This window comes from Octopus sinensis, linkage group LG24 (assembly GCF_006345805.1).
Source record: "Octopus sinensis linkage group LG24, ASM634580v1, whole genome shotgun sequence".
NCBI classification, from domain to species: domain Eukaryota; kingdom Metazoa; phylum Mollusca; class Cephalopoda; order Octopoda; family Octopodidae; genus Octopus; species Octopus sinensis.
The window spans coordinates 8236890-8263899 of record NC_043020.1 but is presented as its reverse complement, the minus strand read 5'-3'; the positions used below and the strand labels follow the sequence as shown (position 1 = coordinate 8263899).

The 27010-nt window shown below is 38.4% G+C and overlaps 1 protein-coding gene across 9 annotated transcripts in view; it reads right to left on the bottom strand.

Annotated features, from left to right (window-relative positions):
• Positions 1-3370: 3370 nt before the first annotated feature.
• LOC115223775 (oxidation resistance protein 1) overlaps positions 3371-27010 on the bottom strand; it is a 143045-nt gene continuing 119405 nt past the window's right edge. For all 9 annotated transcript variants that reach the window (XM_036512935.1, XM_036512941.1, XM_036512938.1 and 6 more), the window contains 6 exons: positions 10010-10123; positions 8648-8800; positions 8232-8327; positions 7902-7975; positions 5520-5656; positions 3371-4497 (listed from right to left, as the gene is read on the bottom strand). In XM_036512935.1, the coding sequence (XP_036368828.1) occupies positions 5521-5656; positions 7902-7975; positions 8232-8327; positions 8648-8800; positions 10010-10123 (573 nt within the window). In that variant the 3' untranslated portion in view covers positions 3371-4497; position 5520. The remainder of the gene's footprint in view (positions 4498-5519; positions 5657-7901; positions 7976-8231; positions 8328-8647; positions 8801-10009; positions 10124-27010) is intronic.

The following is a 27010-nucleotide window of genomic DNA, read 5'->3' as shown; positions in this document are numbered from 1 at the left end:
TCTACAGTTTAAGAAACCACTAATTAAATGGTGAGCCTCTAAAAAGCTGGATAGACTCTTTACTTACGGCTCAAATTTGAAAATCCAGTGGAAGCTAACTTCATTGTAATCACTATTAGGGGTCAGACAAGGGTTGAAGACCTGTCCTTGCTTGTTTTTTTTTTGTTTTTGTATTTCAATCTAGAGAAGATATGGGTATAATGTGTGTGTGTGTGTGTGTATATATAGACATTTAAAACACAAAGAGAAATTTACCGATAACAGGGAATTTCTACATGCTAGGAGACAGTAAAAGACTTAAGACTACAGAAAAATTTAAGCAATTTCAAAGGGAATGAAAAAGAAAAACTTTTACCTTGTTTTTTTTTTCCATTCCCTTTGAAATTGCTTAAATTTTTCTGTGGTCTTCAGTCGTTTTGACTGTCTCCTAGCATGTAGAAATTGTCTGTTATTGGTAATTTCTCTTTTGTGTTTTAAATGTACACTATTTCATATAGAATAATATGTAGTCTATTGACTTTTTATGCGTGCTAGGCCACTGGTAGTAAGTTTGTAAAACTTTAATACCCTATATATATATATATTACACATACCCTCTCACATACATGCACACAAAGCATCACTGTAACTCAAAGATCAGTTACGCTTTTTGAATTTGTGACACCAAACGATGCAGATCTTAGCCATAAAACACGCGTGTATGTATGTATGTATGTATATATATAACACCAAAAGTATGTATATATATATAATGTGTGTACTGCATGCTTGTATGTGTGCACATACATATGAGTAAATATATATACACTCTCACAAATACACATATATACACACGTATATGCATACAAATATATACAATAAATATTATATGTATCAACAAACAAGAATGAAAAACAAAGTGTAAACTATCAGAAAACAAATATGTATATTTTATGTACATTCTAACACACACACACACATACACACTGTTGTTTATATATACACACACACACGCACACACAGTTACTATTATTATTATTATTAACATTTTCCTTACATTTAAAAACAAAACAATGAAAACGAATCATTTTATGCCCTTAGTTGGGAAAGGGTTTCTGCTGTGTCTGTTCCCAGATGAAATATTTGCAGCTTTGAATTTCACAGATTGTTCCTTTTATTTCAAAAGGAGTGGGGGGCATATTATGGTGAAGATGGAGAGAGGGGGGGAGGTCAATGATAGGGATTTTTGTTGTTGTACATACACATGTGTGTCTATATATTATGTATGGGTACAAGTGGGAGAGAGGAAGTACTCAATACATGCAGTAGAATGTCTATATATATATATAATGTGCATGGGTGTGTAAGAATGGGAGGGAGTAGTACTCGTTATATGCAGTAGAGTGTAATGTATGTATAATGTATATATAATGTATGTTATTTCCTGTGTAGAAAGGAAGGTTAGGGAAGTAAGTATTTTTATATATGCAGTAGAGTTTTATTGATTCAGTTGAGCTCATCCTAAGCTGATGATCAAGTCTCTGCATTTGTCCAGGTGTGACAAAAGCATACAGGTGAGTATGTGTTTGTGTAAATATAAATAGGTATGTATGTGTATAATTGAAATGCTTAGTGATGTTTTGAACTATCCATTCACTTTATATATACATACACATATAAACACACTGCTATTGTTGTTGTTAGGAGGGGTGTGTGCAATACTCGGTTCCTGACTTAGGAAAATTGTTGGTTTGTGATTGTAGAGGTGTCGGATTCTGGGAAGAAAATGTGTGTGTGGAGGTCGGGGGGGGGGTATTTATTTTTCTTGAAAATGGCTTGTCTGGTGGTGGAGGATTTGCTACCAAAAGAGGTGGGTGGGGTAAGATTTGATGAGGAATGTGGTTGTGATAACTGGAGGTGGTGTGTGTGTGAATGCCTTTTCAGTGAGTGTAGATTTGGTATGTGTACTATATACATCTATATATATATATCAGGATTAGATGGATTGGTGATTCTTGGAAAATGCCACAAAAACAACCAAAAATGTAGCAAAAATACCCAACACAACAAAACAACAAAGAATGTCGGCTAGCCACAATTGCTGCTGCTGCTGCAAAGTCAACAAATGTTTGGGGTTTGTTGTTTTTCTTTTTTTGTTTTTTAAATTTTTTTTTTATTGATTTGCTCTGGAAGAAGGGGCTGAAGCGATCAAGGTGAAAAGAGGGGTGGGGAGGGAAACAGGAAAAAAAAATGAATATAAAATTTAAGAAAAAATATCAAAGAAGTGTTAATTAGTGAATGAGCTTAACTAATTAATTTTTAGTAAAATATTCATTACTTTCGATAATGTGTGAAGTTTAGATTTAAAAAAAAAAAAAAATTGCAAAACAAAAAAATGTAAAGTACATTTTATTTAAGTCAAAGTAAAATAAAAAAAATATATTTTTATATAAATTGGAAATAGAAAAAAAAACAAAACAAAAATAAGGACCAGAAAGAAGAAAGCATAAAAAATATTTAATAAAAAAAAAAGTAAATATTGAATACCAGCTACACCCCCCCTCCCTATACCCCATCCTATCTCTCACAGTCTCCTCCCCGCCCCCTTTTCCATTTCTTTAGTCACATGGCTGTTGCTGCTGTGGCCATGGCGATCATCATCATCATCATCATCATCATCTACTTACTAAAATTTTGGGGAGGCAAAAAAAAAAAAAACAAAAAAAAAAAACAACCCTCCAAAAAGAACCAAACAGAAAAGCTAGTATTTCCTGTTTCCAGTTGAAAAAAAAAAAAATGGTTTTTTTTATGCACCACTGGCAGTTTGCACGTGTAACCTCCCACCTCCCTGCAAACACAACAAAAAGCATGACAGAGGGGGGAGGGGCCCTGTATAAACAAGTCTAGAGTTGTGTAACAGCTGGTGGTGGTGGTGGTGGTGGTTGTACTAGTAGTAATTATAGTATAGTATTTATTGGTGGTGTTGGAGTGGGTAGAGTTTGTTCAGTTTGCTGCAGTAATTTTTGTTTTTCATTTGCCTTTAATTATGTACACATTTACACACAACACTATACACACACACACACATACATAGATCTTTTGTTGGTTTCTGGGATAAATATCCCAGTTGTTCAATGCATTGAATTCTAAGTGGCTGAGTACTCCAGACAATCGTACCCTTAACATAATTCTCAAGCAGAATCAATCACAATGCTTATACAGGACAAAGCCCTTTAAATTGCAGCTACAGTCGGTCGAGCTTCCAAACAATTTCTGCTTACACATTCCTTACATATATGAATATATATATATATATATATAGTTATTTTAGGTTTAATTTTGATAATATATATAGATATACACAAACACACACATATGAACATTACATATATATATATATATATACACACACACTCACATGTGCACACGTACTCATACACTCACCAAAATGTTTGTATACATCAATAATACTTGCATGTCTTCAATAATTGTGTTGTCCATGCAGTTGCAGGAAATATTCTTAGAAAGGCGCCAAATAGTTGGAGAAGGCAAAGGAAAAAATAGTAAAATTGATTGTTTTCAAATGTCTCCACAACACCCCCCCCCCCCAACCAACCAACCAACCAACAAACAAACTCTCTTTACTACTCAAGACATTGTCGATCCACTTCATGACTGCCACTCACCCACTGTCCAGATTTCCAACATACAAAGGGATGAAAGGCAAAAAAAGCTGACCACCGCCGCTCAACCACCAACCACCCACCCAACCCCCTTTCAGAGCAGGATTTGAACATGGAACCAAGTGGGACTACATTGAACACTGTAAAAAAAAAAAAAAAAAAAAAAGTCGATTACTCTTTCAGCCAACTTCACCAACTTGCGTATATAAACACATCTGTTTATACAGAAGGTGGCGTCGATAAGATATATATATAATGCATATATATACATATACCTCTATATATATATGTTTGTGTGTATTCAAGGTAGTAGCAGACACCAAACAATTACAGATGGACTGATCAGCAGGTCTCCAGTCCAGACAATCTAGATCAGACCAACTGACCGACCGACTGACCACTTACCTAATCAGCTGACTGACTCACCAGCTCTACATAAACACACATTAATATATATATATACACATATATATATACACATATATATATGGAGTGAGTGAGGAGCAGGACTTTGAAGTTACAGGTTTATACATTTTGTTTTTGGTTATTTTTTGTTTTTTTTTTCTTTTTTCAATCTCTTGCTTGTTTACTGTCCGTCTTTTTTTATTTCATTTTTTTATCATTCATATTGTAGATGTTGTTGTTGTTGTTGTTGTGAAAGCAATGATACAAATATTACAAAGTTATTACAAGAGTCTGCAGTCTGAACATTAACTCCATCAGTTCAAATCTTTTCTATGAAAATTTCTCTTCTTTTTATTATATATTTTTTTGTTGTTGAATTGTCTTTATTTTCTTTACTTGTTTTTTTTTTTCCTTTTCATATTCTACTTCTCTGAAAAGAAAGAAACAAAAAAAAATATATATTTACACATTATTCTTAGCTGTAGAGATACATATAGACATTGTTAGGTACATAACAGAGAGAGAGATAGGCTATGTATGGTATGTAATTCTTTCCCTCTCATATATATATATATATCATCATCACCGTTTAGCGTCCACTTTCCATGCTGGCATGGGTTGGACGGTTCAACTGGGGTTTGGGAAGCCAGAAGGCTGCACCAGGCTCCAGTCTGATCTGGCAGTGTTTCTACGGCTGGATGCCCCTCCTAACGCCAACCACTCCATGAGTATAGTGGGTGCTTTTTACGTGCCAGATGAGGCTGGCAAACGGCCACGATCGGATGGTGCTTTTTACGTGCCACTGTCACGAGGCCAGTCAGGGTGGCGCTGGCAACGGCCACGTTCGGATGGTTCTCTTACGTACCACCGGCACTGGTATCACAGCTGCAATTTCCATTGATCGATTTTCACTTGCCAAGTGATATATATATATATATATATATATAAATCACTTATTCACTCTCTCTCTCTCTCTGTCACTTTATCTCCCTACCAATCAATTTTTTCTCTCTGTCTATCTTTCTCTTTGTGTGTGTCTCTCTCTGTCTTTACCTCTCTCTCTCTCACACATCTCTATATCTCTCTCTCACTATCATGCTTTCTCATCTTGCTATATGTTTCTCTCTCTCAGAGAAAACTCTTTCACTCTTATCATACCTCAGACTCATCTCTCTTATATATGTACATATAAATATATACCATCCTCTATTATAGCCCTGGGCCAGCAAATGTCTTGCAAGTGATTATAGTAGATGGAAACAGGGTTGAAACCCTTCAAATGTTTGGTATGATGTAATTTGTGTCTCAAAATTTGTTTCAAACCCCATTGTGGATACATTTAAATGGCTGAAACAAGTAAAACATAAAATGTGTGTGTTTATGCCTGCATGTATGTAGGTTTGTTGGTGTATATATATATATATATATATATGTATGTATGTGAACCCCTACCTTATACGAAACCCCAAGCCTCAAACGCTTGCACAACAAAATCTTCTTCTTCGCAAAGGACGTCATTGCCAAAAGTATCACAAGGATGGCTCCGGCCATGGTAGAGATCTCCGTCGAACCATAAACCAAAGAAGCCCCTAAAAATAACAAACAATATCAACAATAGATTAACAACAATGTCTGACATTGGTACCAGACTATAGACTTTGGGGGGAGGGAAAACTTGTTCATTTAAATGACCCCCCACCAAAAAAAAAAAAAACTAAGTTAACCTTGGTGAGATTTGATCTCACAATGTAAAGGATGGTAACTAAATACCTATTTCTTTATTACCCACAAGGGGCTAAACACAGAGGGGACAAACATAGGTATTAAGTCGATTACATCGACCCCCAGTGCGTAACTGGTACTTAATTTATCGACCCCGAAAGGATGAAAGGCAAAGTCGACCTCGGCGGAATTTGAACTCAGAACGTAGCAGACGAAATACCTATTTCTTTATTACCCACAAGGGGCTAAACACAGAGGGGACAAACATAGGTATTAAGTCGATTACATCGACCCCAGTGCGTAACTGGTACTTAATTTATCGACCCCGAAAGGATGAAAGGCAAAGTCGACCTCGGCGGAATTTGAACTCAGAACGTAGCAGACGAAATACCGCTGAGCATTTCGCCCCCGGCGTGCTAACGTTTCTGCCAGCTAAATACCACAAAGCATTTCATCTGACACTACTGGTTCCGCCAATTCGTCATCATAGGTTGGATCACTTGGGATGAAATTGCAAGGGCCGGGACTGTACCAGGTTTCATAGTCTATTTCAGCTTGGTTTCCACAGCTGGATGCCCTTCCTAATAATGCTGACCACTTCACAGAGTGGCACTGGGTGCTTTTTATGTGGCACCATCTTCAGTGCTTACCCTGCTTAGTATTTCCACTTTAGGCACAAGGCCTGGAATTTTGTAGGAGATGGCCAGTCAACTATGCTGATCCCGGGGCTCAACTGGTGCTTAATTATCTGTCAACCCCTGCAAGGGTGAAAGGCAAAGTTGACTGCAATGGCATTTGAACCCAGAATGTGAAACTGAAAGAAATGCTGCTAAACAGATTTGTCTGGCAGCTTAATAATCATTTCTGCTATAGATACAAGGCCTGAAATTGTGGGGGGAGTGGCCTGGTTGATTGTATCAACCCCATTATGTAACTGGTACTATTTTCATCAACCCCCAAATGGATGAAAAGTAAAGTTGACCATGCCAGAATTTGAACTCAGAACGTAAAGATGGATGAAATGCCACTAAGTGTTTTCTTTTGGTGTGCTAACCCTTGATAATGATGATAATAATAATCCTTTTTATTATAGTAGGTACAAGGCCTGAAATTGTGGGGGAGGAGGCTGGTCGATTATATCAACCCCAGTATGTAACTGGTACTTATTTCATCAACCCCGAAAAGATGAAAAGCAAAGTCGACCGTGGCAGAATTGAACTCAGAATGCTGCTAAGCATTTTGCCTGGCAATTTGAACGGTTCTGCCAGCTCACCACCTTAATAATAATACTAATGGTTTCCAATTACGGCACAAAGCCAGCAATTTTGCAGGGATGAAAAGTAAAGTTGACCTCAGCAGGATTTGAACTCAAAACAAAGAACTGGAAGAAAAACTCTTCCAGTTCTTTAACAATTCTGCCCCCACTATTCTGCCACTCATTTTCTATTCACCTTGTGCGTTGTTGGGATCCACCTGAGTACCTTATTGTCATTATCTGTCTTTTGAAGCTCCTGCTGATTGTCTCTTTGCTCCACCCCACACCTAGTAATCCCCTTGGCTTATCTCACCACCACCCCAAGGGTTGTGAACTGCACTGCGACCTCAATAGTGCAGATGGCATGAATAAAAAGCACCCAATCCATGCTGTAAAGTGGTTGGCATTAGGAAGGGCATTGAGTAGTAGGAACCCTGCGAAAGCAGACATTGGAGCATGATGCAGTCCTTTGAGACTGCCGGATCCTGTTAAACTGCCCAACCCATGCCAGAAGGGAACACAGACATTAGACGCTGATGGTAAGGATTAAGGCATAAAAAAAAGACAGCGATTTTGAGAGGAAGAGATTAACCAATATCATCAACCCACCACTAATCCATTCCTTTTATTTTTTAATGCACATGATTTGGGTGAGATTTAGTTGCTATATTTAGCAGGCCACTCTACCACATAGTTTCTCTCTTTGGCTTGGTTTGCAGTCAAGTGTAGAGTAGGGTATAAACCATTAGGGTTGAAAAAGGTGACTAAGGTAAAGGATATTAATGAAATAGAGGAAAGTTGCAGAGCTGCTTAAGGAGAGAAAACCACAGGGATACGCATTAATACTTTGCACTTACTTTCCAGCACCAATAACCAAACTTTCTTGGTTGCCTTTTACAAAGAAATTATTTTCTCCAGTCCAACGGAAAATCTGGAACGAAAGTAAAATACAGAAATTAACAACGAAAGAAGACAAAAGTGACGTAAATAGGATAGAATAATGGTAAAAAAAAGAAAAGGTTGTACCTGTAGAGATGGGGATTTTATGTGTGTGTGTGTGTTAAGAAGGGCATCCGGCCGTAGAAAGCATGTCAAAACAATGGATCCTGGTGCAAGAAATACAAATAAAAACAGTAAAATCCATCTCTCACTTTCTCTCACACATTGTCTCTGATCCGAATACTCACCCTGAACTTTGGATGGAAGGTGAACAGGAAGGATTCTCCGGTGCCGTAGAAGTGATCACTAACTTTCAGAGGACATGATATTAAAGCACCAAACACCTGTAACAAGAACAAATATTGCAACTTGGTTAGGATGGGCTAACAGCTGTGACAAGAAACAAGAATTTAAAAAAAGGGGCAATGCTACCCCTAAGATTATAATTTTTCTCTAATTATTGTCCAGGCACAGGTTCTCCCTCTGCAACTTGGTTAGGATGGGCTAACAGCTGTGACAAGAAACAAGGATTTAAAAAAAGGGGCAATGCTACCCCTAAGATTTAGGGACTTCAAAGAAAATATAATTTTTCTCTAATTATTGTCCAGGCACAGGTTCTCCCTCTACCCCACCCCACACCAACGATACAAGAAATGGTACTTGCCTGACTCTGAGTGTTACGGACAGTCAATAAGACTGGACTCTCGTAGTTGGTCATGTCTCGGTAGAGAGTTTTCAAACTGAAGCCGTGTAAGTCTGTACTGTATATGAGTATCCAGGAGTAACCCACTGTACGGCCGGGTAGATGCTCCACCAACTGCACAAGCACGAAAAGAAATGGAGGTACTTTAAAAACAATCAAACGAACAGGGAATGTGAGTGACAGTGGGAGAAAAGTAGGAGGCTTTAGTTGTTCGATTGCAGCTAGGCTTCCACACAGTATCCATCTGCTTAATTTCATTCAGACGGAAACTGTGTGGAAGCCTGTTGTGTGTGTGCGTCCCTTTATGTTTACCCCATCACCACCACCACCACCCCTATTTGATAAGCTTTGGTTTGTTTGAGCCCCTGTAAATTAGCAAGTTCAGCATTGGTCAAACCACACAATACAGATGAAACAATGAAAAGAAAACACATTCATCATCGTTTAGCGTCCGCTTTCCATGCTGGCATGGGTTGGACGGTTCAACTGGGGTCTGGGAAGCCAGAAGGCTGCACCAGGCCCAGTCTGATCTGGCAATGTTTCTACAGCTGGATGCCCTTCCTAACACCAACCACTCCATGAGTGTAGTGGGTGCTTTTTACATGCCACCGGCACAGGTGCCAGATGGGGCTGGCAAACGGCCACGATTGGATTGGTGCTTTTTACATGTTGAAGAAAGAAGTCTTTCTCAAGAACAGGCAGAGGTGTGGCTGCAATGGTAAGATGCTAGCATCCCAACCACATGGTTTTGAGTTCAGTTCCACAGCCTGGCACCTTGGGCAAGTGTCTTCTACTATAGCCTCAGGCTGACCAAAGCCTTGTGAGTGGATTTGGTAGATGGAAACTGAAAGAAGCCTGTTGTATGTGTGCGTGTGTGTGTGTATATATATATATATATATATATATATAAAAATAAGAGGGTTTTGAAAAGTTCCTGGCTTTCTGAGTTCGTTTACAGGACTTAGAAGAAGTGAAGGCCCGCTGCAGTAAATGTGTGAATCTGTGAGGGGAATACGTTGAATAAAATCATAATTGATCCTCCTGTATTTTCTTTTACCCAAAGCCAGGAACTTTTCAGCACCCCCTCTATGTGTGTTTGTTCTCCCTCACCACCACTTCACAACATATGTTGGTTTGTTTACATCCCCATAACTTAGTGGTTTCAACATAAGAGGCTGATAGAATAAGTACCAGGCTTTAAAAAATAAAAACGTGTTGGGGTTGATTCATTCGACTGAAAACTCTTCAGAGTGGTGCCCCAGCATGGCCGCAGTCCAATGACTGAAACGAGTGAGAGATAAAAAGACTTATGTTGGGGCTTACCGTAGTAATTTGCTCTTCTGTGAGGATATGTGTTTCGCCAATGAACTCGGGTAGGACAGGGGTGTCATCGACCTCGAGGGACTTCTTACGGTAATCTTCATCACTGGTTACAATCTACAAGTAGAGAACACAAAGAAAGAAAATTCATTAGTCGGTGTCAAAGGGTCACAGCCCAAGGCCTACCCCACCCCACCACACCCATGTGTTTCATAGGGTACATTCACAACAGCATTTATACCCAGCCCTCCCACGTACCACAACCAGAAACTGTTATATATAAAGTACCATTGCATAAAGTACCTATTTCTTTATTGCCCACAAGGGGCTAAACACAGAGGGGACAAACAAGGACAGACATAGGTATCAAGTCGATTACATCGACCCCAGTGCGTAACTGGTACTTAATTTATCGACCCTGAAAGGATGAAAGGCAAAGTCGACCTCGGCGGAATTTGAACTCACAACATAACGGCAGACGAAATACCGCCAAGCATTTTGCCTGGCGTGCTAATGTTTCTGCCAGCTCACCGCATAAAGTACCATTTTATTATATCAAGGGCTGTTGTTCTTTAGCTGACCATCCTTGTTGGTTTGTCTGAAGTGATAGTTGTTTATAGGTCAACTTTGATTAAGTAGACCTAGGATCAGAGGTATTCCAGCCATGACCATCTCATCTTTTTTTTTTTTTTTAAGAGTATGCACACTTTCTGTTTTTAAGAGTTTGAGGGGGGATTGGCTGCTGTTTTTAAGAAGTCAAGTGGCATAAGATGAATGGCTAAATAATAAAGAATATCTTTGGAAAAGATAAAATACAAATGTTTCCATCTGGAAGTGGTGCAGTCGCCAGCCTCGACCCCAATATATGGCTGGTACTTAACTTTACCAAGACCTATCACCACTCACCATTGGAACATCAGGAAGCTGATGTCAGATGAACAGGGATTGATTTTAATGGTAGACTACCACTGACAGCTTGAGCTCTGAACAGGGAGACAAAATAATTAATCATTATTCATTAGTCATTAGTCGTTTGTTATTTGTCAGTTGAATCCTTCACCATGTGAGGAAGCTTTTCTATGCAGTTACTCAACTTGCTAGAGATAGCAGTCAAATGAGCTGCTTCGAAACTACTCCCCACGTTTTTTTTTTCTTTTGTTTAGAAAATATGGAGTGGGCATGGATGGAATGCCATTTACTACAGTTTTATTGGAACAGGGCTCGTCTGGGTGGACTATCAACACTGAAGTTCAAAATAATGATCTGATGCTAATAATTATTATTATCCTTTGTACTATAGGCACAAGGCCTGAAATCTGTAGGGAGGGGATAAGTCGATTACACTGACCCCAGTGCGTAACTGGTACTTATTGAATCGACCCCCAATAGGATGAAAGACAAAGTCAACCTTGGCGGAATTTGAACTCTGAACAAAGTGACAGGTGTAAGATAGGTGGGAGGTACAGTGGCCTGTATATGATCTGTGAAGAATTTGATAGCCTTTGATCTCTTCTGGTACCATGCTCAAAGCGTGTGAAGCTCTCGCCCAGGACCGGCAGTGTTGTCACCTCACAACACTCTCTTCTTCCTCTTCATCATCATCATTGTTTAATGTCCGTTTTCCGCGCTAGCACGGGTTGGACGGTTCGACCGGGGTCTGGGAAGCCAGGGGCTGCTCCAGGCTCCAGTCTTATCTGGCAATGTTTCTACAGCTGGATGCCCTTCCTAACGCCAACCACTCCGCGAGTGTAGTGGGTGCTTTTTACGTGCCACCTGCACAGGTGCCAGGGGGGGTATGGCATCGGTCACGATCGGTTGGAGCTTTTAACGTGCCAGCCAAGGCGGCGCTGGCAACATTTGGATGGTCTTTTTATGTGCCACCGGCACAGGAGCCAGGCCCATTATCACCTCATCTACTATTCAAAGTCATCCTAATTATCACTCATTATTTATTGACTGATAATTAATCTGTTGTCAAGATGGCTTCTACAGCCCAAGCATTTCATCCAGCACGCTAATGATTCTGCCAGCTTGCCACCTTAATAATAATAATAATAATAACCCATCCCAGCATGGAAGATAGGCATTAAATAAAGATGATGTTGATCATCATCCTATTATGTCTGTTTTCACATGTTGCCATGGGTTGAGCCAGCCATCACAAGCTGAATTTGTTCATATTCAAGGTTACTCACCTTCCTAGATGGAGCAGAGGGCCATGTCTCACTCAAAAGCCCCAGTTTCTGGTACAATTGCTACTAAACTACAAGTTCCCCCTAGTTACAGAGACTTCCCAGGTACACTTTGGTTTGATGCCACTAATTACAACAGCAATGAAAATGTAGCTCAGCTTGCCAGAGACAACAGCCAAATCTTCCTCAAATCACACCCTATTGTCTTAAAGGATTGTCTTAAAGGATACATCAGATGGCATGATCCCTAATATACAAAAATATGTGTAGGCTTCTGATTGTATGTTTACTCAATGTGGGCTCATGTGAGGCTAAACAACAACACCATCGCCACCAACACAATCATCATCTACTCGGTTAGAAATAGAAAGCATCTTGAAAGCAGATTAATTATCAGTCAATAAATAATGAGTGATAATTAGGATGACTTTGAATAGTAAATGAGGTGATAATGGGCCCGAGTGATTATTGGTTTAGAAGAAGAGGAGAGTGTTGTGAGGTGACAACACTGCTGGTCCTGGGCGAGACCTTCACACGCTTCGAGCATGGTGCCAAGCATGGTGCCGGAAGAGATCAAAGGCTATCAAATTCTTGACAGATCATATATATATATATACAGGCCACTGTACCTCCCACCTACCTTACACACTCCTCCGCCTCCACATATATCTAAAAATAAATCTGTATCTTAATTTTTAGCAATAGGACTCAAAGTAGATAAGGCAATAATTAATAATAGCTTATAAATATTGCATTACACACACACCTCTCGCTCTCATATATATATATATATATATATATATGTATGTATGTGTGTATGTAGATATATATACAGGTGTGTGTGCTTCTTATATATACATATATATATATATATATATATATATATATAGAGAGAGAGAGAGAGAGAGGAGAGAGGCACATATGCATTCATACACGTACACACATTACTATAACATCCTTGCCACACAAGTGACACATCTCCCTCTCACACTCCCCCATCAGCTCTGCTGTGAAGTTCAATGTTCAACCTTGGGTTTTGCTGATGTCAACAGAAATGGTGTGCTAAATTGGGCTACACACGTGCCCTCTGTGTGTGGGTATAAAGAGCCTGTAAATCACACAGAAGGAAAGCGGTCAAGAGAGGTAGCACTGGTATAGGATTACTCAACTAGCCTCAAGAGCCAAGTTCAAATCCAGGCTAGGTCATTGTGTATTGTAGCTTTAATTTCTACATGTTCCTCTTGCCTGGGTCAACTACCAGGAATGTCCAAAACTAATGAGGGTACCCAGTTTGCTTGATATAGCAGCCAAATCATCAGAACACTGTCTTAATGAAGGACATTAGATAATGTTGTCATAGAGACACTGTAATTGAAGGAGACAATCTAATGCAGTCCTAGATGTACTAAGTTTGAAAGAAGAGGGTGTAAGGACCAAGAGGAGGTCTGTGTCCACTCACAACAACACAGACACCTTAACCCTTTTACTAAAATTCTTTGTTTTCAAAATTAATTGAAACAAAAGCAGTGTTTCTGCAAAAAGTTGGCAAGAAAAAGGTTAAAACACCAGGATTTGACTGGTACTGTGTTTTATTGATCCCACAATGAATTAAAAAAAAAGGCAATGACAATCTCAAAAATGGACGGGACTAAATATTTGGAATGACTTTAATTACAGGTCTGTTTAATCAAGGTTGATTTGTGCCTAAACAAGTTCCTACCAAACTTGACCGTTTCCAACGACATCTGTTGTCTACGGGTTTGAATTAATTTAGAAAATAATCAAGAATTTGGAGAAGGAATTTAGTGAGATGGCTTTTCCTCCCAATATTTAGTGTTTGGAACATATTAACAAGAGTTTATTAATTCAAATTATGATGTTAAAAAATATCTACCAAAAAAATAGAATTGATATTTTCTGTAAGTCATGTTGCCTCAGTAAACTTGACATATTTCAAAAACAGAAAATAGTTTCAAACACGACATTCCTCAACAAGAGACAGATTGGTAAATAAAATCGCTTTCTGCAGTTTTGAAAGAATATATCTGATTTCTGCAGTTAAAGGAATTAAAAAATAGTGACTGCATATTGCTATAATAGTCAATACTAAAAGGTGGCATCTCGGGCAAGTGTCTTCTGCTATAGCCCCGGGCCGACCAATGCCTTGTGAGTGGATTTGGTAGACGGAAACTGAAAGAAGCCTGTCGTATATATGTATATATATATATATATATAATATGTATGTGTGTTTGTCCCCCTAGCATTGCTTGACAACCGATGCTGGTGTGCTTACGTCTCTGTCACTTAGCGGTTCGGCAAAAAGAGACCGATAGAATAAGTACTGGGCTTACAAAAAAAAGAATAAGTCCCAGGGTAGATTTACTCGACTAAAGGCGGTGCTCCAGCATGGCCGCAGTCAAATGACTGAAACAAGTAAAAGAGTATATTGAAAAACTAGCTGCATAATTAGATGTAATAGTATAAAATATATAAAAATACTGATCATGTAGTGTGAAATATATCAAAATAATGTATACTGTGAAATTAAATTTCTTAGTTATTTCAGCAATGATAAATATTTACCAAAACACAGAATTGGTATTCTCTACAAGTCACGATGCATTAATAAAAATGACATATCTTCAAAACAAAAAATAGTTCCAAACATGACACTCCTCAACGAAAAACTAGATTGGGTGTATAAAACTGCTTTCCGTTGTTAAAAGCAATGAAATTTTGAATGGACATATCTTATTTAATAATAATAATAATAATTGTGTAAAGTGCTCAGGTGCACTACAACTCATCTAAAGTGTATATATAATCAGGTGTAGTTTCGGCGGATTTCGGAAAGCATGAGGGCCTTAAAGGATGCAGTGTCATGGCAGTCAACAACTGACGCAGGTAGTTTTATTCCATGCTTCAGCAACTCTGAGCATGAAAAAATGTTTCCGAAAGTCATGTGGTAAAAGGTTTAATTCAAATATGAACACTTTGATGTGAAGAGTTTTCAAATGTAAAATCCAGAGAAGGCCTCAGATGAGTCAGTAATGAAGGGGGTTGATCAAGAAACCCTGAAAACTTAGGTTATGTCTGTATATTGTAATATGAACACAATAAGGTACCCAAAACTGAATGTTTACAGAGCAGATTCAGTTTTAATTCATCCAACTACAAAACCAAAAAGAAAAACAAATAAACTCAGTCACCACTTGCAAGCATGGCCTGGCAGACTGTACCTGGCTTTCGTTAATTGTTAAACCCTTTAGCATTCAGATTGTTCTGCCAAATGTCATGCTTTTGTATTCACATTGTTTTGAATTAATCATGCATTATCTCAAAGCTCTGAGATTACAGTGATGTGATTGTTTATTTCTAGAACGACATTGTAGGGTAGGTGTGAGAGGCTGGATCTGGCCAGTTTGAACCTAAAACAGGGAGAGTATTTTGGTTGAGATGTGGCTGGTTTAAATGCTAAAGGGTTAAGGTGTCTGTGTTGTTGTGAGTGGATACAGACCTCCTCGTGGTCCTTACACCCTCAACCGAACAGGACATGGAGGGAGAGAGAGAGAGTTGAAACAGTATGGGTACACAGCACCTTGCTCCATGGCACAACATGCTGCCTGGGGCAGGAATCGAACCCACAACCTTATGGTCATGAGCTCAACACACTAACAACCACAGGGCCAAATACTTACGCACACACACAAACAAAGATGCTACTGTGTTGTCATTTTTAATCAATATCTAATTGTATGAAATGAATAAAAATACAATTATAATTTTTCAGACAAGAGACGAGTTTAATTAGTCCAGAATATAATAGTTTTGTTTTCTTCAAATAAATCTATTTTAAGTTTTTGTCCCAACAGAATAGAAACTGGTTCAATGTTTTACCCTAGTTTCAGCTACTGAAATACAGGATTCAACTAGTTGGGTGTGGCCATGCTAGGATACCGTCAGAGGATTAGTAAAAAGAGAAAAAAAAACAAAAAAAACATTAGAATTGTGAAAATATAGGGCCATAGTTTTCACTCCTGCAAAGTCTGGTTCTGTTGCAGAATGTTTTAGAAGCTGATGAGGTTAAATGACACAAATAATATACAAAAATTATACATTAGAAGTCGCAGCTCTCTATATACACAGTCTAGTGACGATATTGCAGCAGTGTGTATAGAAGAGGTGCTACGACAAAATATACCACATTTCGCTAGGATGGCTACGGAAAGTTAGTAGACTTATTAAAGGTGTTTCTTTTGATGCAAGGTAAGTACAGCAATGTTGCACACATGCAATAAAATAAACGACCTCACATGCTGAGGGGCATTCTTGATGCAAACCATGCACTGCAGTAGAACAAGATGAACTCGGTGTTGTATGCACAAGATTTCAGGAGAAACAACCAAGCAATCTCTCAAGATCCATGCAAGTGGAAATGAGGTACCTTAAGACGATACATGCATCAAATTTTTGGTGAAAGTATGGAAAGGGGGGAGGAGGGACCCCCACATCGACTTTTTTAAATACAAAAAAATAATGTACAAAGTTAAATTATCTTTTTCCAAAACTACATAATACTACACAGCAAATGTTCTACATATTTACCTATTTCTTTATTACCCACAAGGGGCTAAACACAGAGGGGACAAAGAAGGACAGACATAGGTATTAAGTCGATTATACCGACCCCAGTGTGTAACTGGTACTTAATTTATCGACCCCGAAAGGATGAAAGGCAAAGTCAACCTCGGCGGAATTTGAACTCTACATATTTACCTGTTACAATAAACATCTGCTGAGAGATCTTTCAGCAAAGTAAAATAACACCAAGAACTTTTTGAAGGAGCATGATAACAAGGGAGACACTGAATGACCCCAAAGACTGTGCTGGCCCTAATATTGAGAGTGGGTTTCAATGAAATAATGGAAACATTTGCTTTAAAACATAATGCATAAACCCTGATTCATGCTAAAGTAATTCTTGACATTCATCATCATCATCATCATGGTCATCATTCAATATGTGTTTTCCATGCTGGCATGGGTTGAATGCTTTAAGGACTGCATCAACGTCCTCTGTTTAGGCGTATTTTCCTCAGCTGGACGCCCTTCCTAATACCATCCACTTTACAGAGTATACTGGGTACTTCTTACATGATATGTTTTTAATAAAATATCCGATTAATTGAACAGATATTCATGTTTCTTTTTTTACTTTCCAAAATGACATGTTGATTATTGAAGGTCTTTATCCACAGGAAATCTTCGGTTTGTGGTTTAAATTAAAATTGGAAAAATAAAGAGTTTGACTCTTATTGTACATACACGGGTTTATGCTTGCTTCCTGTTAACTTTATTAATAATGCTGTTTTTGGGGTTCTTTCTTTTAATTTCATCAATAGGCGCAGGAGCGGCTGTGTGGTAAGTAGCTTGCTAACCAACCACATGGTTCCGGGTTCAGTCCCACTGCGTGGCATCTTGGGCGAGTGTCTTCTGCTATAGCCCCGGGCTGACCAATGCCTTGTGAGTGGATTTGGTAGACGGAAACCGAAAGAAGCCTGTCGTATATATATATATATATGTGTGTGTGTATGTCCTCCTAGCATTGCTTGACAACTGATGCTGGTTTACGTCCCTGTCACTTAGCGGTTCGGCAAAAGAGACCAATAGAATAAGTACTGGGCTTACAAAGAATAAGTCCCGGGGTCGATTTGCTCGACTAAAAAAGGCGGTGCTCCAGCATGGCCGCAGTCAAATGACTGAAACAAGTGAAAGAGTAAAGAGTAAAGAGTATAACCATAATATTTATCTTTGAAAATATATGTAAAATTTATTTTTCATTTTTATTTCAAACCATAAACTCAAGATTATCCTCGACTCTTTGAACGATGCCTCAGTGGTTTTAAAATTTACTGGAAATACTCCTAAAAATTGCTAAAAGTCCAGAGCTTTTGTGAGCTTAAAGAATGATTCCTGACATAAGAATAAGGCTATGTATTTGCAGATGAAGAAAATAGTCAACATAAGCAAACCTTACAGAGGGGAAACCAGCAATGTAAACTTTGGGCTCAATACATAGGGGATTTGCTCTTGGGTCAGCTGTAGGTCCTATCACTTCCCTTGGTGGCACTGTTTATGACACAAGAATTCGAATTGAATTTTGTCATTTGATTGGGTTTTGTGGGCAGAACACTTTATTCTACTTTACCTCAGTTTATTCTCCAAGCTGTTACGCAGCTGAGTATAGCAATTGCCTTGATCTACCCTGACATTCATATAACCCTTGGGATCAAATATTGTTGGTGAGAAATAGCATGTTCCATGTGGACGTTGGGTCACAAATAACTGACATCATTGTGGCCATTTGCCAGCCTCATCTGGCACCTGTGCAGGTGGCACGTAAAAAGCACCCACTACACTCACGGAGTGGTTGGCATTAGGAAGGGCATCCAGCTGTAGAAACACTGCCAGATCAGACTGGAGCCTGGTGCAGCCTTCTGGCTTCCCAGACCCCAGTTGAACCGTCCAACCCATGCTAGCATGGAAAATGGACGTTAAATGATGATTGATGTAAACGGTGGAGACGCCTGGCTCAGTGGTTAGTGTGTTGGACTCTTGATTGTAAGACTGGGATTTTGATTCCTAGACTAAGCAGTGCATTGTGTTCTTGAGCAAAACACTTCATTTCATGTTGCTCCAATCTACTCAGCTGGCGAAATTGCGTGATCCTCTGACAAAATAGTGTCCCATCCAGGGGGAAAATATAAATGGAAACTGACCCAATGAGTCTGTAATGAATTGGGAAGGATCTTATTAATGTAAACCAAGAAAGGCATAGGAAGACGTGATGAGGCAGGATCTCAAGATGTTGGACTTCATCAGCAACACAAGGTATAAAAAGAAAGGAATGATGGACATTCTTATTCTGCAGAAACGTCCAATAATAAATAATAAAGTGTTTTGTTTATTGGGCCCAAGACAATGAGGGGGAAAGTCAACCTGAACGGGACTGGAATCCAAAACGCAGAGATATACTTAAAATACCACAAGGCATTTTATTGAATGCTCTGCTTCTACCAATCCAGAGATTTACCATTATTACTACTACTGCTGCTATCAATAATTGTATCCAACATAAGCATGAGAAGGAGGTCGAGTGTATATTACTGGTACTTGTTTTATCAACTTTCCTCACTCAAAGAAATGACAGACATGATGGGATTTTAACCCCAAAAGTAGAGAAAAGGAACAAAAGGAAGAAATAACAGACATGATGGGATTTTAACCCCAAAAGTAGAGAAAAGGAACCAAACTACTAGGTCGGTCTCACATGTTTTGTAAATTACAAAAACAAAGGAATGGAACTGTGAAGTATATTAAAAGTAAATATTTTAGAAAACTTGGCCAAGTTAAGGAGAAGAAGCGGAAGAGTAACCAAGAGTTGGGGATCGGTTAAAAATGGTAATGTCCTGAAATAGGGTGCTGAAGATTTTGGGTGCTGACATTATTTCTAGTTTTACTTTCGATTTCATCCAGAAATACCTAATACCTATTACCATTTTCAGTCAGAACCTTTTAGGTTCTATCCTTGAAACACCAGCTTAATAATGACAAAATTAATCAACTTCCAAATTATTTGAGAATTTTTATAATTAAAACATGTTGGCTATGTGTTTTGATTAGGAATACAGAATTATAAAAGTGTTTGAGATGAGGTGGTCAGGAAGTGGAATGGCTACAACCAAGAATCACAATTTCAGAATCTGTGATTTCAGGTTTTTGACTTTTAAAATTATTTTAAAGAATAATACATTGAAATATTTTAATAAATATATTTTTTAAAATTCTTTTTTAATTATAACAAAATTGTTGTACAAGAAAATTTTCAAATTATAAAATCCAAGATGTAACATGTTTCTTTCTCGTTTGCAATTTTGTCTTTACATTCTGGTTTTATAAAAAGAATATAAAAAAAATGGATTTGAATGACTATTAAGAGATGATATTGCTTTGAATATGGCCCAAAGGAATCCAAAAATCAAGTTTTCAAGAAAAATGGTTAATGATTCTTGAGATAGGAATAATGTTAAACTTTTGGGGTTGAAGAATAGAGTCAAGATAAGTAACCCTTTTGACCCCGTGTGACCACCCCTGGTTCTATGATACAGAGTTCCTATTTGAAATTGATCTAAACCCTTCTATCAAAATTTCTTGTTAATTTATGTTACAAACACCAGCTTAATAACAACAAAAGTTATTTTACTAAAATTCTTTGTTTTCAAAATTAATTGAAACAAAAGCAGTGTTTCCTGCAAAAATTTGGTAAGAAAAAAGGTTAAAACACCAGGATTTTACTGGTACTGTGTGTTATTGATCCCAGAATGAATAAAAAAAAAAGGCAATATCAATCTCAAAAATGGACGGGACTAAATACAACAAGGTATTCTACAGAGAAGCCTGCTAATTTACTGATCTACTGTTACTGGTACAATGTCATATAATTGGGAGTAGGGTGGGAGTACAATTGATTTCAGACCAAACCAGACCTCAAACTGGGGTTTTGTTTATTGGGCCCAAGACAATGAGGGGGGAAAAGTCAACCTGAACAGGACTGGAATCCAAAACGCAGAGATATACTTAAATACCACAAGGCATTTTATCGAATGCTCTGCTTCTACCAATCCAGGGATTTACCATTATTACTACTACTACTGCTATTAATAATTATATCCAACATAAGCATGAGAAGGAGGTCAAGTATATTGGACTGACCCCAGTATATCACTGGTACTTTATTGACTCCTACAAGGATATAAAACAGGACCGATTTGGGTGGGATTTAAAATCAGAACGTAAATGGTTGTAACTAAACACCACAAGGTATTTTGTTTACTGTTCTACACTTTTGTCCAATCTACTGTTACTAATGGTTTCTGGTTTAGGTACAAGGCGTACAGTTTTGAAAGAGAAGGGTTAATTGATATCATTGACCCAAGTACATGACTGGTATTTTATTTTATCAACATTGGAGGGATGAAAGACAAAGTGAACTTGAAAGTGTCGGAACAAATACCACACATTATATTTTTCTGGCACTAACAATTCTGCCAGCTCGCCACAATAATAATAATTATTATAAAAGGAGAAAGGGGCTCTCTACCCCACTTTTGACCAGGCTCCCGTTGGCTTTTATGGGTTTTTCCACCAGGAACCTTTCGAAGCGCCTCCCCCTATTGGGAGTTTTTCGTTGTTATATTATTTGATTGTTACACTGTTTTTACACGATTTCTACACAAACGGACAAAACCCTTTGTAACCTTTCGTCCTGTTTTGTCCCTTTATGTTTTCTAATCATGTGTGTCAGCCCTTGTGGCCAATAAAAAGAATAAATTATTATTATTATTTTACATTTTTGCTACAAGGGCAGTTTGCGAGAGGTGGGGATGAGTCAATTACATCAGCCCCAGTGTTCAACTGGTACTTATTTTATCGACCCCGAAAGGATGAAAGGCAAAATCAGCCTCAATGGAATTTGAACTCAGAATGTAGCGATGGGCAAAATACTGCTTAGCATTTTGTCCAGCTTGCCACCTGAATATAATAATAATGATGATGATGATGATTTCAAATGTTTGCCACAAGGGCAGCTTGCAGAAAGGATTAAGTTGATTACATCAACACTAGTTCGTTAAATGGTACTTATTTAATCAACCCCGAAAGGATGAAAGGCAAAGCTGACCTCGGCGAAATTTGAACTCAGAATATAAAGACTGACAAAATGGTGCTAAGCATTTCACCTGGTGCTCTAACGATTCTACCAGCTTGCCACCTTAATATAATAATAATGGTTTCCAATTTTGGCACAATGTCAGCAATGTTGGGGAGGGGGGTTAAGTCAATTGCTTCAACCCCAGTGTACAACTGATACTTAATTTCTTGACCCTGAAAGGATGTTAAAACAAAACTGACCTCAGCAGAATTTGAACTCAGAACGTAAAGACAGACAAAATGCTGCTAAGCATTTCGCCTTGTGTGCTAATGATTCTGCCATCTATTCACCCTAGCAAAAATAATTATAATAATAATTCTTTCTACTTTAAGCACCAGACCTGAAATTTTGGGGGGAGTGGAGCTAATCGATTACATTGACCCCCAGCACTCAACTGGTACTTACTTCATTAACCCTGAAAGGATGAGATGAAAAGTCAACCTTGGTAGGATTTGAACTCAGAACACAACGATGGATGAAATTCTACTCAGCCTTTTGCCTGATTTTCTAGTTCCAATAAAGTAATTGGATTTAGACAGTCCGGTGGAAGTGTTTATCAAAACATTGTCACCTTGCGCACATAATGATATGACAGGTGACAATTTAAAATGGTGAGTATTCTGACACGGTCTTCAAGGGTCTGAACCACTTCAAGGTTGCTTTCTACAATGGTAGAATCGGTGCAGCATCGGACAAAAATACATCTTAGGGAATCCAGTTACATTCCTTTCGATTCAAATTTCATTCAGACTGACACAGAGGAGAAAAAGATAAATAGAATCAGGGGTCTGACCAGCTGCTATTGGTTTGTGCCAGTGGCTTTTGAGGCCTCAAATGTTCTTCGACCCTGCACTACCATTTTCCTCCACAAATTTGGTATAATGGCAGCCCATCTGAGAAATGAACCCTACAGAGTGGAGTGGCTGCTACAGCAAGGGAGGCTGGCCATTGGCTATTCTCTGCATCAACGGCACTGCAGTTATGAATCATGGGGTGTGGCTGAGCATGCCATGTAGTCTGCAGCGTGATCACAAAGAACAAAACAACTATCTTTTGACATGGAACAATTTGTTCACTCATTTTCTTTGGTTTTAGATTTTGGAACTTTTTAACCGCACACATGCATTTATATTATGAGTGGCTGTGTGGTAAGTAGCTTGCTTACCAACCACATGGTTCCGGGTTCAGTCCCACTGGGTGGCACCTTGGGCAAGTGTCTTCTACTATAGCCTCGGGCCGACCAAAGCCTTGTCAGTGGATTTGGTAGACGGAAACTGAAAGAAGCCTGTCGTATATATGTATATGTTTGTGTGTCTGTGTTTGTCCCCCTAGCATTGCTTGACAACCGATGCTGGTGTGTTTACGTCCCCGTCACTTAGCGGTTCGGCAAAAAGAGACCGATAGAATAAGTACTGGGCTTGCAAAGAATAAGTCCCGGGGTCGATTTGCTCGACTAAAGGCGGTGCTCCAGCATGGCCGCAGTCAAATGACTGAAACATGTAAAAGAGTATATATATATATATATATAACTTATAAATAAGGGTAAAAAAAAATTCTAATGCCAAATATGCCGAAAATTGGACATAATGTCCATTTACCATATAATTTTTTTCCAGTACGCACGCTACTCGAAAAAGGTTGACAGAAATCTCTAAAAAATTACATTATTACCATATCTGACCGATTTCAGGGTTAGTTCAAAAAGAACCCTCCCTTCGTCAGTGATACATGTGGCAAAGAAGTAAATGAGATACTTACTCATACCCATGGAAGAATATTATCCTACATTAGATAGATATATATATATGTATCGGGAGAGAGAGAGAGAGAGAGAGCAGTTCCTTTAGAGACAGAGGCATAGAAATCAACAGTATCGAATTGCGTAAATCTCACTAGATATATATATTTATCATTTCAGAGTTTTTTCACAAGTCTGGTTGACCAAGACTCTATTCCTTCCTTCATTAGCAGAGAGGCTATGTGCCTCCAGCCAGCTGGCCTAATGTGTCACCTATATTGCTGAGAGCATAAGTGTAAAGACCAATGGTAACTTTCTGACTGGCCATAACCAAGAACTGCATTAATTATACTTATGTGTGTATGTGTGTGTGTATATATATATATATATATATATATATATCAATAATAAAGGGTGAAATTAATTAATTTAGAAATAATCATCAATTTCACCAAGTAGAGTTCGGCATGTAAAAGCCCCATTCAAGGAAGGTTTAAGTAATACTAAGTAATTAAGGGTTTAGCAATGATTTGCCTCACCACACACCGAATTTAGAAATAGCAGTCAAAAAGTTTTGGCTATTCTTTCTACTTAAAATATACACACACACACACACACACACACACAAGGTGCAAGTATGGCTGTGTGGTTAAGAAGTTTGCTTCCTAACCATGTGGTTTTAAGTTCAGTCCCACTTTGCAGCATCGTGGACAATCGTCATGGCCATCTGCTATAACCCTGAGCTGATCAATGCCTTATGAGTGAATTCAGAAAACAAAAAAAATATACATAAATACAGCATACATTTTCATAATTGTGTATGGTGTTAGGAAGGGCATCCAGCCATAGAAACATTGCCAAATCAGACTGGGCCTGGTGCAGCCTTCTGGCTTCCCAGACCCCAGTTGAACCGTCCAACCCATGCTAGCACGGAAAGCGGACGCTAAACGAAGATGATGATGATGTGTGTGTGTGTGTGTGTGTATATATTAGAAATACTGCATTTCTAAATCTCTCAGAGAGACTTGTACAGTAGCAGCACGATAAAGTGATGGATTGTTGCCAACTTAATGTGGCAATCCCAGGAAAGGGAAGAATGCTACTGCTATTTAGCCCCAGGAAACATCGTTTCCAGTTGGCACATGACACAAGCATTGTGTCACGTAGACAACTGGAAACGATGTATATATATATATACATATATATGTGTGTGTGTGTGTATATATATATATATATATAACGATAGATATGGCCAGTTTCATGTCCTTAAAGTGCTTAGGCTTTGGGCCAACAGATTTAGGGGCTGAAAAAACACTGTAAAGCCAAGTATTTTATGAACGAGAAACCCAGAGGAACCCCATAGACCGGCCATAACTATCTTTACATACTTTACTGCTCTATAACTTGGAGTGTGATCCTCTTTCGGATTTATAATTTACTGACTATATATAAGAAGAAAAGAAGATTGGGATATATATATATATATACACACACAGATGTGGTCCCAGGATTTTTTCAAAGGTCAGAAAGGAATACAATTTCAGGAGAAAAGGGCATAGTAACATTATTTAGAAGGGCGCACTTCTTTTCTTGAGGGGGCATGTGCACCTCAGGGTCACCCTGACGATGACAATATATAACTGGTCTTGTGCCTAAATTTGAAATAACTATTATTCTTATTATTAGCATTGACCCACACATGCTTTGCTGCTGCTTTTACAATGGCCTCTCATTTCCTACCCACCTGAACTAACCAGTAGTATACCTGACCATTTTATTTCCACCTTCCAAAGCATTCGGAGAGTTGGTGGTTGTGGTGGTGGGGGATAGATAGGTTTAAATATCAAGTCTGTGGGAACATAAAAGAGAACTAGGCTCTACAGCACACGCACACATCAATGTTAAAAATAGCAGTCAAATCTCTCTCAAATCATACTCTATAATCTTCAAAAAAAAAAAAAAAAAGACAGTAGTCACTGTAATCTGGGGTTTCACTGATGGGATGATCACAGTTGGAATGTCTTTGATCTTAGTAGATCTGCCTAATCAAGGTTGATCTGGGGTTAAAGAACAACATCACATCACAAAACCATCGTCTTATACAAAGACAGGAGACATTAAATAATGTGGTCAGCAACATATGCCTAAAAAGAGAAGGGCAGAGTTTGGAAGTAGTTTTCCTTTGAAGTTCCATACCTCATGGGGAAGGGAAAAGAGCACATCCCCACCCCCATTTCGTATTTTAGTGTCATCTAACAAGCATTGCGAGAATTTTTTTTTTTACATCTTGCTCCTTCTGTCCCCGTTCACAACCATCTTTTTTTCTGTGGGGACTGGGACTTCGAAGGACAGCTGTTTCAAAACTCCACCATCAAAAATGTAATGGCCGTGTCAGGAACATCTTTGATCATAAATCAATTATATCAGTCGATATGGGGCTAAAAAGACCAACTATTAAAAGTAATAGCTATCCAACCATGTGTGTATGTAACACACACACACACACACACACCGTTTATACTCGTATATAAGTTGTACTATTTTATATTTGATTTTACCCAGGAAAAAAGAACAAAAAAAAACTGGGGTGTGAGTCACACACAGGGCAAAAAAATTTGTACCAAGATTTAATTCTAAAATCAGGGTGTGACTTATATATTAGTAATACAATGAAAAGGATGCTGTGTATGCATATATATATATATATATATACACACACACAATTCCATGTGTTGTGAAGAGGTACCTGAAATGTATACAGCATCCTTTTCATTGTATTACTAATATATAAGTCACACCCTGATTTTAGAATTAAATCTTGGTATGTATGTATGTATTGTATATATATATATATGTTTTTCGTCCGCCGCTATAAAGGCTTCTTCCAATGCGCCAGAGAAAAAATTTGTTTGCTTGTTATCAGTCGTAAGACACTTGTGTTTACCGTTAATGCTTCTGTATTTCATGTTTCTGTTCTGTATTCCATTATTGTTTTTTGTTTTTTTATATCTGTCCCTTTTGCTGTCCTGGTGTTCGTATGCATTCGATCCTTCTTCCAGGAAATCTACGCTTCCAGCTTAGTTTTTCTAATGCTCGTTGCTTAGTTTTTCTTGGAGGGCTGGCCGTGATCTAGTAATCTCAAGATTAATCAGCCGAAATTACTACAATGATCCGGTTCTTGACTGAAGACTGAGGGGTTCGAATGTCCTGTCCATGTTATTGTGTCGTCTTCTAAGAGTTATACGTTCTTGTCCATGTTGTATTTTTCTACATACCTTAACATATATTCCAGCGCCCCGTACCCA